Source organism: Acipenser ruthenus, chromosome 7 (genome assembly GCF_902713425.1).
Source record: "Acipenser ruthenus chromosome 7, fAciRut3.2 maternal haplotype, whole genome shotgun sequence".
Lineage (NCBI taxonomy): Eukaryota > Metazoa > Chordata > Actinopteri > Acipenseriformes > Acipenseridae > Acipenser > Acipenser ruthenus.
This window is the reverse complement of record NC_081195.1, coordinates 53,026,732-53,042,692: the sequence shown is the minus strand read 5'-3', so window position 1 is coordinate 53,042,692 and position 15,961 is coordinate 53,026,732. Positions and strand designations below refer to the sequence as shown.

Here is a 15,961-nt window from a genome sequence, read left to right as displayed (position 1 = left end):
TTGAAAAACTAAATATGCATTTGGATCAAAATTCTTAGAAATGCTTGACAAATTCCACCAAAAATACCTGCAGTAAAAGTACTGTATAACATGCTGGTGAGTGTGTGTATCTGCATTAGAGGAGCAGGTGCATTAAAAAAAAAAGGTATAGTTAACGTGACAGGCCCCCGTTTCATTTTGAAATAAAGAAATAAGGAAAATAATTAGCCATTGAGGATACAAATATAAAATAGACATTGGCTAGTTATTTCTTTATTATAATTAAATATTAGAAATACATATTTTTTTGAATTTCTGTCCTCGAAAAATTAAAAAGACTAATTTTTCTGTTTTTAATGTTTTTGTTTCAAAATGAAAAAACAAGTGGAACACAGGCTGCAGAGCTTCACAAAGCTTTCGTTATGATAAGAACTTGCATGTACATCCAATGGACATTTTCTTAACAGTGTGTGGCTGTTTATCTTCTGTATAGTGTCAGTATATTCATATTATATACATTTCCCAGCAACATGGTTCCAGCTTCCTCCAGGTTACAGTGTACAGTAGCACCTGAAAAAGCCTACCCAGGACTACAATTCTGAACACAAAAATGAATCTGCTTGTATAGTTTCTCCTCCATATGATCCACTCTTTCACAAAATGCTGAGCAAAGCATAATGACACTTTGCTGAAGCAGTTCATAGAATAACTGATAACACATAACAAATAAACAAAAAAACAGAAAAGGAACTTTGTTTTAAAATCATTATTTATAAAAAGGAAAAACTACGAAGTCTCAAATGTAATCAAGTATTGAGGCTGTGGAAAGGCATTGCTTTTCATCTACTACCAGCTGGTTTGAAAACTTTTATTGTAAAATGTAATTGTAAAGTAAACTCAGTAAGCACTGAAACCCCACTGTCTGTTTTACCTGCATCAGTTCTTACCTATCGTTTGACAGAAACTAAAAAATATATTCTAAAGAATGTGTCCTTGAACTTCAAACTGCATTTGCTGTATACCTAACCTTTTGCCCTTTGTAAACTGCTTCGGAAAGTCCATTTAGCAGACTAAAACAAAAAAACTCAAGCAGACATGGCTCACATGGCAGACTGAAAGTGACTAGCGTGTACCAGGCATGGAAAGACACCAGCTACTTAAAACGATGTTTATGTTTAAACGATACTGTTTTTTTTTTACAGTTATGCTGAATAGATAGTATATATAAAAATCTTTTCTGATGTTCAGTGCTGAATTTATTGAGAATGGCCATCCTTGTCTTAATAAACATGTTTAAAGTAAAACTTAAAAAGAAACACCAAGAGTTTAAGAATGCATCCTGCAGGTTATCACTGATACAATCAATGTTCCTTGCTTTGTGTATATTTTGTATATATATATATATATATTGTGTATATTGTGCATGTGCACAGGCTGTAGCTAAGGCTCAGTAGTCCAAAGTTCTGTCATTTTCATACACAACCTTTCCTTTAACAATTACAAATTTAATAAGCTCTTGATGACCTCCAAATTGATAAATCAGGTGTTCCCACCTAAAAAATAAAAAAGGAAAAACAAAAACAAATGTATGATAGTGAACATTAATATTGTGTAAATGCTGTATTTTCAAACATTGCAATAAATGATATCTGTGTGAAGTTGTGCCAGTATGTCCTGCTGACAGGTAAGAGGGTTTTGCCCCAGCAATATGTCGCTGTTTCTATTTATTTATTTTTTTTGCATTACAGGGTTCCATATCATGGCTCTTAGTAATTTTCTGTTATGAGGCTCCTCTTTATTGACTTCATTTAAATATTACTATTTTCCCATACCGTGATGAATTGAGGATGACAAGGTCTCCTTGCTTGTTCACCTCAAGAGAACCATGGGTGTGGGATTTTCCCAAAGAATAGGCAGCATTGATGGTGGCCGCTGCTAATGCTTCCTTCATGGACATCTTCATGTTGACACAGGCCAAATGCATGACCATGGGCTAAAAAAGAAAATACACAGCATGTACCTTCGGTTTTATCCATTTGTACTCTTACTTATCCCTGTACTGTATATGTCATGAATGTGAACAACATACCCCTAACCCTACCCGAGTGCAAGAACCTCTACCAACATTATCTCAAAACTATTATTCTTGGTATTTTATTGTTTGTTTATTTAGCAGACACCTTTATCCAAGGCAACTCATGGAGACTAGGGTGTGTGAACTACGTATCAGCTGCAGAGTCACTTACAACAATATCTCACCCGAAAGACAGAGCACAAGGAAGTTAAGTGGCTTGCTCAGGGTCACACAATGAGTCAGTGGCTGAGGCAGGATTTGAATTGGGGACCTCCTGGTTACAAGCCCTTTTCTTTAACCACTGGACCACAGCCTCAATGTTACAATGTTCTTGCTCTAAGCCAGTTAAACACATGTAATTAATGGGGGATGGGGGGAGGGTGGTTCAGTAGTTTATGCAATATAGTTGGTGCACCTACCATGGAGCAGCAGTAGGCATTAGGATTGAAGTCACTCCCCAGAGCAACAATAACTCCAGCGTCTAGCATATCTCTTGCTCGGGGCTGCTTAAGTCTGAAATACAAGTAGATTCATATTAATCCAGATTTTTCGCGCAGAATCATTTGAGAAATAGTTTCAATTAAATTAATGAAATGAGATCATCATCAAATACAGCTTCCATTGATACGGATAGCGATCTATTCAGAATGTATTCCGCTGTATTCTACAAACAAAACAGGCAAGATTTGAACTACATTAAAAGATGAAAACATGCTCAGTTGATTGAGTCAGCCTTATAAGGCAGATATTTCTGACCCACATTTAAGGTCAAAGTTAAGGGGTTTGCTGTACTCGGGAGCACTCTATGGGGATCATTTCATCCAAGAAAACTACATAATTTCAAATACAGATGTGAAGACGGCAAGGGCCTCTGTGTTGCTGTTTGAACAGGTCTGCGATAGTAACACTAACCAGTGTTATTTTAATACTTATTTAATGTGAGTTTTTCTTACCACCTAAAATAAATTTGTGATGGCTTTTTATTAATATTGGCTTTTATACTGAATGTATTAGTTTTTCTGTTCACATGTGTTTATTTTTATTTATGTTATTTAACTGTGTTTTAATAAACTCTTGCTTATTGCATATTACTTAATAACAGCTATTTTTAGGCTTAACCTAGCTGCTATTAATAAGGTTAACCCTTGAAGGTGCTTGAACCATACTTTGGTTTCCTTGACTTTCATTTAATTCAAAGGGCTCAGTGCAACTAGTGACTGGGTGCTACAAAAGAACTAAAGAGAGAACTAACAGAAACTCTTTATTTGACCTTAGAATGTAGGCAGTGGTTGGTAAGAGGATAGCTGATGTTTTGGCTCTGGCCATGGCAGCAATTCCATTGTCAGTCACTTCCTCAAGATGACTGATAGCCAATGCTTCTAGTTCCACGCCCAGCTGAAAAAGGTAATGTTGTCATAATAATAGAGAATTGCAGGGCATAAGTGTAAAGTGAGAACTGCACTATGAACATTTTTTACCCAGATATGAGATACAGATATTATACTATAGATATTTGATTAAACTTTTAAAAACTGAATTATCTGTCCTGTTCCAAGACTTGGATTAGGTGCTATTTACAAAACTTTTAGGACTGAGTTTTTGAAGGGTGTTTATTATTTTAAATAATTCTTTGAAACGTGAGAATAAACTTCTAAACTTCTTTGAAACAGCTGAAATGGGTTTTGTAAATGGAAAACTTGGTTCAATTAATCAAAATAAGCTTTTAAAAACAATCCTTAACAACATATTTCTTAAAACAGTGCTTTAAATTTTGTAAATAAGGATCTTAGTAATCAATTCAACTGAGTGAGCGGCAATATGTAAATGTCCAGTAGGTGGCATTGTTGTATATACTTAATATTGCACAAACTGTGTCTTAAATCGGCATGTAGAAGCTACAATATGTATTAAATCAACAGTAGCATGGTTATAAAAAAATATTTATTACATTTTAATAAAAATATTAAACCTTTTAATAAAGACTGGAAGCTGCTACTATACCAAAGAACCTTGAGAGGGGCTTATGGCAGCAAACTAACCTTTTGTACCCTTCAAGACTGCTGAACTATGCTACTTCACAGTGAGTCTTAGCATATTCTCTTACCTCTGCAGAGTTCATTGGATGAAGTTCATCACCATGGAAGTTAATCTGAAGGCCCATATCCTTCCCAGCCTGCAAGATGGCTCTGGTGCATTCCAGGTCAAATACTCCTTTCTCACAGAACACATCTATATTATCAACATGGAGTTCACCTTTGGACATCTTTTCCTTTAGCTTAAGAAGCTGAACTTTTATAATATCATCAGTTGCCTCAGCAGCAGTTTTTCCTCTATAAACACAAATACAAACAGGACATATATGACTGCCTGCTATATTACTGGGAGCGTGAACTGGCCTACTAAGAACTAAACTTTTGGTTCTTTATTGCAATGTTATACTGTATTGGCCTACTAGTTTGAGAAACTAGCTTGGTGTTTTACTGTGAAAATCCTCCTTTCATCCAAAATTACAGTAAAGTCATACTGTATCTCTGGACCTGTGTTTGTAGTTCTGCTTGTAAAGCGCTCTGTGGTGGCATTGCTATGAGAGGCGTCATTCTAACATGGTGTAGCAGACCTATGATAACAGAGACAGTGGTGTATGCTGTGTAGTGCATTTAGCAGAAATGAAGAAGAAGGGTTACTTTGGCACAGAGTGAGCTCCGCAGTAAGTGGACGAGATGCCGATCAGCAGGTCCTTGCGAGCCCTCTCTATCACACTCAACATTTTCACTTCGGTGTCCAGCTCTAAACCGTATCCGCTCTTGCACTCCACCAGCGTGGTTCCAGTCCTGAGCATCCGCTGCAAGCGCTGCTTCAGACTGGCCAGCAGCTCTGCCTCCGAGGCCTGCCTGGTGTGCTCCACTGTGAAGTGGATCCCTCCCCCCGCCTGGTGAACCTCCATGTAGGTGGCACCTGCCAACTGACCAACAAATACACAACGGTCTAAAACACTAGACTATATTTATTACAATATTATTTACTGTGCATTAGCAGTGCAATCATGTTATTTTACTGATGTCCACATTTACTGTTTTATGTATGCCACTTATTGTAGAAATGAGTTGTTACATTTTTTTTGTTTGTTGGTAAAAGTTACCTTCATTGCAAATTCATGAACTCTGTCCCCTGCCCAAACTGGGTGAGTGTGTGCATCTATCAAACCTGAAACAACAGCAAATACATTGTCGACATGTGTTCCAGACAATAACAGAAACTCAAGAAAGAGTCCAGTGATCTACTAATGCATGGGCTGCTTTTCAAATAAAAAACAAAGCATTATACCCAAAGCATTATTTCCTCATTGTATCACGTTAAATAATAACTAGTGCATTAATTATTCACCAATGACGACTGTATGCAAAAATACTTTATGTTTTTTTGTTTTGTTTTCCACAAACCTGGTGTGACACACATTCCAGAGGCATCAATTACTGTTTCAAAGGATGCCCCCTGAAACTGAGAATCAATTCTGTCAACCGGTCCAACTGCTTTCAAGAGACCATCTCTGTAGAAAAAAAACACACATGAGAATAATGTTCAGTTAATTAAGCATTGAAAAGAGGGTATTATGAATGCAACAAGCTTTTCATCAGACGTGTGTTTGTTTATCGTTTTTGCTTTTTGCTTTTTTTTATTTGTTACTAAAAGACACTATAAAGATTATTATAACATGATTCAAATGTGCTGATCAACTAATGTCAGTATGTATTGCAAGAAAGTAACTATTACTGCTTCTTCCGCTGTGTTCATGCTTGGACCATTATGCGCCAAACCATCAGCTGTCAAAGTATGGCCCAACTTTCCTTTAATTTGTTTCGATGAAACTTTGCAAAATGCATCATTGAAAATTTTCAAATGAAGTCAAATAATCATAAAATGCTCACAGTAATCGTAACCAGTATACCATATCATGAAATAAAAAGTTTTTACAAAATGTTAATTAAATAAGCAGTATGTCTAAAGAGAATCTTATGTATACAGGACAGTTTGAGATTGCAAAGGTCAAATTGACACAGCATTCAGAACTTCTGTTAACATTCAGACTGCCCAAATTAAATGTGTAGTCGAAGCCACTTAAAAATATATCTATAAGGTGTTTGTTTTTCATATATTTCCTTGTAATCAATAGGCACACACATACAAACAGATTTACACATACAAAAACAGAGTGAAAAAATGTCAATAGTTTGCTAGTCCTTCTGGGTGGTTGAATTATAAATCTACTCTAAAACGCCACCTTGATGTACATTTCATTGATGGCGAGGCAGTTTAAACACCAAGAAAAATATTTAAGATTTTAGCTTGAAATCTCTACAGCACAGTATGCATGAATGCCCATGAATTAAATACAGAAAAATTCTAGTATGTATAAAATAAAATATATTCTAAAACAAACATTCTTCTGTAAATTACACCATTTAAAAAAAAAAGTATTTAACATTGTACCACGTTGTTCCCAAGTTTAAACTACACCTTACACATTAGCATACTTTTATGTACTGTATGCGTGTCTATACTTTCATAAACATAACGACATGGAAAATCGTTTCTAGGTGAAGAATAATGTACATGATTATGAAGTGAAATTGGAAGATACAGAATCTTTTAAGCACAGTTTCAACGAAACGTTGTTTTTGTTACCACTGTAACCAGCTCCGATCAGTATCCCACCTAATGAAAATAAACACTGTACTTACTTTCCGATGACCAAACTTGCATTTTCAATCACTGCTATATTCTGCATTTCTTTTCCAGTTAAGAATTTTTCACCATTAGTACAAACAAGGACTACTTGTTTCGCGTTTTTAACTAACAACCTAAAATCTTTCGACATGTTTGCAGAGATGACGGATTCAGTCTGTACTTTAACAATCAAAACGAGCTGGACTGTGCACCGTAGAACTTGTCCAAGTGAGTAAGGAAAGAATTTGCATAGGCTAACTGAGGGGGTGGACACTAACAAAACACTCCCGGCCGCAGATTACAAACCAACGTATAAGTGAAATAATAACAATAATAATAATAATAACAATAATAATAATAATAATAATAATAATAATAATCCAGATTATAATTTAACACCGTTACGTAGTACTCTTTTATTTATTATTTATATTACAGACATGTAAGATATTTTGGTATTATTATTTTAGGACAGGTGCAGTTTGGCGATATATTGTGAAAAGTGTTATTATTAATAATATTTGTTTATTTAGCAGACGTCTTTATCCAAAGCGACTTACAGAGACTAGGGTGTGTGAACTATGCATCAGCCGCAGAGTCGCTTACAATTGCGTCTCTCCCGAAAGACAGAGCACAATGAGGTTAAGTGACTTGCTCAGGATCACACAATGAGTCAGTGGCTGAGGTGGGATTTGAACCAAGGACCTCCTGGTTAAAAGCCCTTTTCTTTAACCACTGGACCACATAAATTGCTCGGATATATGGCTGGCCTCCCTGCGTCCGCCACCCGTCCGCTCCAGCTCATCCAGAACTGCTGCCCGCCTGGTGTGTCTCTGCCTCGCTTCTCCCACGCAACTCCACTACTCCGCTCGCTCCACTGGCTCCCGATCACCGCTCGCATCCAGTTCAAGACTCTTGTACTAGCCTACAGATGCCTTGACCACACTGCACCCAGCTACCTCCAGACCCTCATCTCTCCCTACACCCCCACTCGACCTCTCCGCTCCGCCTGCACTAGAAGACTGGCTCTACCTCCTCTACGCTCCCCTGCCTCCAAAGCCCGCTCCTTCTCCACCCTCGCCCCGCAGTGGTGGAATGACCTTCCTACAGATGTCAGGACTGCCCAGTCCCTGACCACATTCCGGCGCATCCTCAAGACTCACCTCTTCAGAAAGCACCTGTAGAACTCCTCTGTTTTTCCCCTGGGACACTTATCACCCTTCCTTAACGCTTTACTTGTTCTTATCTGCCCCCTATTTTGCTGCATTTAGTCCAGTACTTCAGAGTACTGTAATCTGCTAAGTGTTTAATCTGTAGTATTTTGTATTTAATTATATCCTGATGTAACTATCACTGACACTGTTATCTGCTGACATGTATTATTGAATTGTATTTTGTCACACTTGTACTTGCTTGAACCAAAGTCACTGTATTTATCTTGCTCTTAATTGTATTATTACTTGCACTGTGGTTCTTGAAATGTATTTGTTTACGACTGTAAGTCGCCCTGGATAAGGGCGTCTGCTAAGAAATAAATAATAAATAATAATAATAGTGAAAAGTGTTGAATTTAAATCAAGGGAGGTAATGTTAAAACTACAATGCATTAGTAAGACTTCATCTAGAATATTGTGTTCAGTTCTGGTCACCTCGTTACAAAAAGGATATTGCTGCTCTAGAAAGAGTGCAAAGAACTACAAAGCGGTATGTAATTCAATATGTTAACAAAACGTTATTCAGCAGGTTTCATTCGACCTTATGAAGAAATTGTTTTTTATTTTTTGGGTGATGCTAAACTTTTTGCCATACAGTAGCTGTATAGTACCTGTGAGAAGTTAATCTTGGCCAGGTCTTTATTGCAACCAACCTCTTATTATCAGCCACTTAGGGCATCGACATCATTTTTTAATTACTTTAGAAATGTCCTCATTTTTCTTTTTGAATTTCTATTATAATATTCACGTGCATTCATAACAGCAAGAGATTTGTACCCAGATAGTCTGTCTTATAGTTACTGTATATAGTCTGTTCAATGGTTATATTTGTATATAGTTTTACTATTAATAAAAACATAAACAATGTACTGTCTTTTTTCTGCAGTATAATTTCAAAGAATGAGGAAATCCTGAATGAATTTGGATTTTTTGACAGATATGACACCCCCAGAGCAGGAAAAAGGAACAGCAAAGAAATAAAGATCAGAAAAAGAAAGCCAAAATCAAGGAAAGGGACAAGAAGAAAGAAGAAAAGGCCTTAGAACCGCCTTTTCCAAAAAGTAGGTACTGTTTGACTTAGACAAACAGCTGAAATTGTGTTCAGGACTTTGAAAAACTTGTTTCTTGGATTTAAAAAACAAAAACCATGGGCCAGATTTATTAAGGCTTTTTCTTCAATGGCTGTATCAGGGGTCTGGAGTGTAGTAGGGGTTGGTCTGGGGGTCCTCCTCTGTCCCGGCTGTGAGATCGAAGAGTTCTGGCACAGCTGGACTTCCAACGCAGCCCTCAGAGGTGGCGGGGGGGGGGGGGGGTGGCGGGGGGGGGGGGACGACGACGGGGGACGGACCGTCGAGCAGAAGACAGAGACTCAGACAGTGATTGAGGTTTTTGTTTTTACTTTTCAAACAGAATTGAAATATTTATTTATTCAAGTCTTTCACACACACACACACACACACATTTTCTATATATAGGGTGTTCCATAAGAGGCATCATAGGAAATAGTATGTTTTGCAGAATATTTACACAATGTATTCAATATGACGGACCTCTTTTTGCATTCATATGTTCAATCGTTCTTTCCAGAGAATTCATTCCTTTGTTTAAGACATTTCACACCTAAAAGAAATAGAGACAATCAATATTAACAATCATGTCTGTTATGTTTTATGGGACAGTCTGTAGATTGCTGTACTTTTTAAGTACCCTACTAAGCAAACCGTGGCTATGTTTACAACAGAAACAGAGATAGTACGCTATAATCGTGGCACTACATTTACTGAAAAAAATCTACTTGACCCTTTTTATGACATGGGTTTATAACAAACGTCTAAGTGCCCTGCCAGTGGGTGTCATGTTAGGAGGCTGTGTGGTCCAGTGGTTAAAGAAAAGGGCATCTGCTAAATAAACAAATAATAATAATATGGTAATTATGGAGGGGCTGTGCTAATATTTAAAAAGAATCATACTCTGAATTAAACATATATTGCATTAAAAAGAGTGTTTACAAAAAGGGTTTACATCAGGTATATTTGATCGTTCTGCTAGGCCCTTGCATTGTTTGTTTTGATGTTGTGAGATGAGCATTTCTTAATACTGTATTTCTATCTCGATAAGATGATGATTTTCAATTTGTCCCTGGAACTTGACCTTATTTTGACCCATGGAACAATGTCAATTAAATCAAACCAAACCAAACCTCCTCCAAGCTTTCCATGGTTGTAACTCGCATTTCCAAAATCTAGAAAGGTATAATACAGGTACGTTGATGGTATGATGACATCAATAATTTAGATTGTTATACTGGGGGGTCCAACAGTCATTGTAAACATTGCCAATTTCTCCTGCTATTCAGGGAGATATCTTATAAATTACTTGAACCAGGTCTAAGTCACGGTCTCACCTCCAGCTAGATGGGTCCTGGAGACAGCTTTTTGCCGGTCTGCTTCCTGACTTGCACTAATATACTCCTCCCTGTCTGTCACTCCCTCCGGATTTGGTCTTCATTTAGACAGAAGTTTGGCCTATAATCCTGTAAACTGTCTGTTCCCAGCCTTGGTGGGAGACTCTGCTTTTAGTATATGGTACAAAAGTGGTTTTAAATCACTGAAAAATGTGTACATTGATAATAATTTTGCATAATTTCACCAGCATTCCCAAAAATGTAACCCACCACATACACATTTTTTTCATTACTTACAAATTCATAACTTAAAGTTGCTCAATTTCATCTGCCGCCCTCTAAAAATCCACTATTGATTCCGTACAAGAATTTAACCCTAACTGTAGGGGAGTTGTATCCAAATTGTGTAACATATTGTCTCTATATTGCCCTTCACTGTCTACACTGAAAAACCAGTAGGAAGAATTTCACAGATGATGTATTGAAACAGTCATTTTTGGTCTGTGCTTCACATAGGCTGGGACAATTCAACAGTTTGCCTCCACTTGTCAAAGGTCAAACGGGCCTGAATTTAGCCTGAACTGGATTCAATGTGTGACAGATGCACACTAGCACCTGGTTCTGTCATTCATATGTTCTGGTCTTGTCCCAGGTTGGCTCCATTCAGGACCTGTTTTTGAGACCTTGTCAGACCTTGCAAATGCCCATTGACCCCACCCCACTCATTGCACTTTTTAGTGTAGTACCCATTGATATTCCTTTATCTAAGCTGCAGTCACTGACACCCTGGCCTTTGCAACCCTGTTAACTAGCAGTCTTTTCATTTTCATTTAAAGTAGAAGGCAGGGGGGTTTGGGGGTCTCCCCCCAGCGCGGGTGCAAGTGGCAACACCCACCACCGAAAACAAACTTCAGGGTTTTGCAGGGGTCTAAATCCTGCATATCCTGGGCCTAAATATGTGTCTTAATCAGGACGCAAAATTCAAAATAAGTGTATAGCTTTATTAATTTTTTAGGCATCGAGATTTAAAGAATGTGTTGCCACAAGAGGCACTGAGATAGATGAGCCAACTATACAGCTAGGAGTAGAAAATGTCAAAGTTTAAGATCAGATTAATTTATTAGATTTGTTCTTCCCAGACTGTCCACTGTATTTGAAATAACTATTTAGGCGGCTCATCAGGGAGGGTAGACGGCAATTTTTCAAGCCGTCGGCTGGAAATGCGAAGGCTGGACTAGATGCCTGATTTTGTTTGGTTGGAAGAAGGCTGACCCACCCTCATATCTTCACTAGATCACGAGTCTTATGCATTTCCTTAAAATGGACCAACTCAGACCCTTCTCTTCCATAACTTCTTTCTAGGGCAGTGTTCCTCACTAAAAATTGGCAGGCCACAGATAAGTATTATAATCCACTAATCCACTAACATTAAAAACTGAATAACATTAGAAACAAAAATATTGCATTCTATGTAACCTATAACTAAGACTAGGCAAATGTACCGCTTACAGATAATTGTTTTTTAGGCTGGAAGAAAGTTGATGTTCCACTCAGAGCCACCAACAATAAAACAAATCCAAAGGGGATGACTACCAAGGAACAAGAAGATCTGTTGCGTAAGGCTCTTCAAGAGGACTAACACATTTGGAGCAGTGCTTAAACTTTTTTTTTGTTTAGATGTTTGGCATGTAGACCAAATACTTTGTGTAACAACCTTTTAAAGTCAAGTGTTTCTACTACTTTGTAAAATAATTGTGATAACGGTCACATATATCCATGCCTTTATTAAAACAGCCTATTTAAGTTGAATATAAATTTTGTGCTCAGAACCTTGAATTTCAGTCCACTAAATATTTGCCAGGTGCCCTTCCACTGCAAAATGTTTGAGAATAGTACAGATTACTTTCATTAAAAAAAAAAAAAACCAATGATTGATCACATACATAATGAGAGAAAACAAAACATAACTTTATTAAACAAGTAACCAGACTGGCTGATGCAGCAGTGGCAGGTACAGGACTGGTTGCTTTCATAGTTGCACAGTATTAATTAGTTGGTTTTGAGGCACAGCACCAATTGGATGATTCTTGTTTGATAGAAGCCTGCTAGAGCAAGAAGCTGCCTGGCTGATGGCATTGATTAATATTTTAACAAAAAGTCCCATCTACATAGAGTAGGAACTGATAATAGTTTAACTTCTCAAATGCCATACAACTATAATACCTTGTGTAAAAGAGGTCTGACATATTTCTGCTCCCCATTAAACATTGTAAGTAGCAGAACACAAATATGGTTTTAGATGTCAAATAAGAATAGTAGTAAGTGTAACAAAGTAGCAAGCCTTATTCACAAAGCAATAACTACAAGGGGGCATCAACAGTGCTAGGAGCGGATACAATTAGAGGCAGGAAGAGACCTATTCGTACTACTACATGGTGCTTCCTTTCTCTACAAAATCTCTCAAACTGGCAGGCTGAACTGTGAATAGAAGCCTTTATGTCATCTGTTTATCCTAACTGTATCATGTCCTGCGACTGCATGAAAACCGTAATTGGAATCCCAAGGAGAAATTCCACTTGTCATATAATCTTAAATTATGTATTAGTGATGGGCAGATCAATTTCAAATACCAATCCTATAGAGATTACTATCAGTATTAAACTTAATGAATCATTACTATTCCATGAGTCATTAAATTCTTCAGATAAGGTTAGTTGGCACTTATCTAATTTGACTAAGTCATACCGCACATTAAACAGTGTTAAGAAAAGTGCAATATGCACAATTTTATTATTTCTGTGCTGTTCTTGAAGCACACGGCATGGAAAACAAAGTTAAACTAAAAACAACTGTTTCAGTAAGACACAAAATCAACATAAACCAAAAACTTAAATCAGTTACAAAGTCATACAACTCTTTCATACACAACTGATACATCCGGTATAAAAGGAATTTGGTTTTCTTTTACAAAATGTTTATTCTCTCATTTCTCCATCTTCCTCCTCTTCTTCAACACCTCTTATATAAAGAACATTGTTGCATCTTAAAAAAAACAAACAAAAAAAACAAAAACAAAATTAGTATGGCACTGCAAACATATTAGAAGGCAGTTTAGAATCAATTTACGCAGGCCCCTATACCAAACCATACCGCATCATAAGACTGCCTGACAAACTTAAGTGCCAGATACAGACAGCACTTTTTAGTCCTAAAAAATGTCATTCATTTGATAAAAGCTCAATTGGTAAGTCTACTTGGCCCTATGGTATAGTTGACCTATTCTTTCAACTTTAACAAATAAAAAATACTTGACAGAATTATACAATTAACTAGAAGATGAATTAACACCAGGTAACTTACCTAACAAGAACTTCTCCTAAGTGACCAGCCAATGCTCCATCAACATATTCTTCTGTGTTTGCCAACTTTTGTATGACAAAAATAAACACACATTAATAAACGGCTTTTCAATCTTATGATGCATTTTAAATGTACTGTAAATAAGTTTCAAATCCATTATCCTCAAGTCAGTTACAAACAGTTTGTAAACTCTCACTTATAAAAAGTGTTAAATGTATGCATTAATAACAAATTACGGTAAAAACAAAATGTCCTACATAAGACCCGCCTACTGCAGAATATTTCAGAAGTTGCTTTTGTTGGTCATAAGTAGCAAATAGTCAAAAAGTAATGACTTAAACTTGCTGCTCCTTAAACTTGTAAACATCTACCAACCTGCATGTTCATGTACCCATCCACTGAAACCAGGTAGCCTTTATACTCCATTCCCCACTTCAATTTTACCATAACTGGTTTACCGGTTAGACCATTGAGGAATGGCTTTGGGTTCAGAGGTAAACTCTATATAAAACAAAACAGTACAGTAAATCTCAGATACAACAGACACTCATTTTTTCAGAGAAAACATGTTATACAATAAATAACTGAGGATTCCTAGAATGTCAAAATTAAGATATATTAATTATAATTATTGACACTTGTATATAAAAAAAATTAAATAAAAAAAAAAACATATTATTAGCGTATATAAGAGTTCACGTTTCTTTTAGGCTAGGGTTTATTAACAATCACTCGCCAGATCTTGCGAATTGTTTTCTTGCTACAGCCCATACACTCACTTTGTTTTAACAAACATTTTCATAAAAAAAACAAACACGTTGTATAGTGTGATAGTGGTAATCAACATATGGGTTTTGAATTATTTTCAATTTAGAGTTGCAACCTTTCTGTACGCTCTCTATCACTGAGCCTGGGCCTACACATTACCACTACAACAAACACATGAACAAATGAATGAATGAATAAAGCAGTACTAGAACGAAAGATAGCCATAACCGGTTAAGAACAACTCATTCATGTTGACACAAAATTATAAATTACAACCTCACCATTTTATTTTTAAATCTGGTATGTTCTTCTGGTAGTCTCTAAAACAAAAGGCAACCCAAATCCCACGCCGCTCAACAAAAAAAAACACAGGAGGAAATGGCTGCTTTCTTCGACCTCTCAACTTTCACCCCGAGAGGAAACGTGCTCTGATTGGACAACGTGCCTGTGATGAAGGAGGTGAGTTTGGGACAGTAGTTTGCTATATCGCCTCACAGTGGCTGATACATGTGTAACAATGAAAATAAAAGGATAGATCGTTGTTTCTGAATCTAATTACATAAAATGAATGCTGAGGATTCTTAAAAGTAGGTATTTGTTAATATGCCGTATGCCTTTTTTGAGCGTTGTAGAGCAGCGTTGACCTGTTTCAACTTAGTTTTGTGATGTCCACCGCCTACACTCCCTGAAGGTCCAGAGTTGGTGACTATAATTTAAGTAAACAAAGAAATATTTGGTATTACAAACCCTGTCAATACTGAAGCTAAAGTACATTTGTAGCACCCTTCTTGGTGTAATATATATCCTGCAGCACAGGGCCCTCCCACTTCCTTACAAAACACTACAATCATAAATGTTTAAAATGTTTTGAATAAGCAGCTAAACACTTAAAACACTGTACAGGTATGTAGGGAGACACAGTACAGATCACATTTCTAACAATACACTGGTTATATACAATAAAAGACCCCTATCAAAGTACTACTAGATTAGGTCTACAGTCTGGATTGCAAATGCAGAGCGATCTGAATAGAATGTGAATCAATGTGCTGTGAGGCATTCAGCCCAATACAATAATCAGAGTTCAGCGGGTCATGAAATCCAGCTAAGGGCAGTAGTCTTCCACTAGCAGTCAATGGGATGTTATGTGCTTGACTTTCTTGTGTGTCTGCTTTACTATTTAGATTAGCCACTGTTTCAATATTAAAAAAACAGAGGTGGAAATAAGACTCCTATTGCATAGTAGTTTTACCCATTCCAGATTGTGTGTGTTGGTAACAAGCTCAGGTGTGTCTTACTGAACTAGCAAAACCAGGGATCAAACTGCTGTGCAATGGGAGTCTTATTTCCATCCCTCCACTCAGATTTTTTTTTTTAAAGGTAAAAATGTAAGCTAGTCTTCAAAAAAAAAAAATCAAATAACTTGCAAATTTTGTA

General features: G+C 36.8%; 2 protein-coding genes across 2 annotated transcripts; both read right to left on the bottom strand.

Annotated features, from left to right (window-relative positions):
• Positions 1 to 236: 236 nt before the first annotated feature.
• On the bottom strand, positions 237 to 7,133 carry amdhd1 (amidohydrolase domain containing 1). The gene is made up of 9 exons (XM_034024455.3): positions 6,793 to 7,133; positions 5,494 to 5,600; positions 5,193 to 5,257; positions 4,738 to 5,015; positions 4,158 to 4,383; positions 3,324 to 3,448; positions 2,473 to 2,566; positions 1,812 to 1,972; positions 237 to 1,532 (listed from the first exon to the last, which is right to left on the bottom strand). Exons 1-9 carry the CDS (start codon positions 6,927 to 6,929, stop codon positions 1,427 to 1,429), a joined length of 1,299 nt encoding a protein of 432 aa, XP_033880346.3. The 5' UTR covers positions 6,930 to 7,133; the 3' UTR covers positions 237 to 1,426.
• Positions 7,134 to 12,343: 5,210 nt separating this feature from the next.
• Positions 12,344 to 14,952, bottom strand: LOC117415066 (small nuclear ribonucleoprotein F). Its single transcript, XM_034025004.3, has 4 exons — positions 14,806 to 14,952; positions 14,132 to 14,257; positions 13,757 to 13,821; positions 12,344 to 13,438 (listed from the first exon to the last, which is right to left on the bottom strand). Exons 1-4 carry the CDS (start codon positions 14,806 to 14,808, stop codon positions 13,372 to 13,374), a joined length of 261 nt encoding a protein of 86 aa, XP_033880895.1. The 5' UTR covers positions 14,809 to 14,952; the 3' UTR covers positions 12,344 to 13,371.
• Positions 14,953 to 15,961: the final 1,009 nt, after the last annotated feature.

Coding starts and splice junctions, on each gene's coding strand:
- amdhd1 (XM_034024455.3), bottom strand. CDS start 6,929: ATGTCGAAAGATTTTAGGTTGTTAGTTAAAAACGCGAAACAAGTAGTC. Junction 5,258..5,493: donor TGGAATGTGTGTCACACCAG/GTTTGTGGAAAA, acceptor CTGTTGTTTCAG/GTTTGATAGATGCACACACT. Junction 3,449..4,157: donor ATCCAATGAACTCTGCAGAG/GTAAGAGAATAT, acceptor TACCTTTTTCAG/CTGGGCGTGGAACTAGAAGC.
- LOC117415066 (XM_034025004.3), bottom strand. Junction 13,822..14,131: donor ATGGGTACATGAACATGCAG/GTTGGTAGATGT, acceptor GTCATACAAAAG/TTGGCAAACACAGAAGAATA. Junction 13,439..13,756: donor TTAGGAGAAGTTCTTGTTAG/GTAAGTTACCTG, acceptor GTTTTTTTTAAG/ATGCAACAATGTTCTTTATA.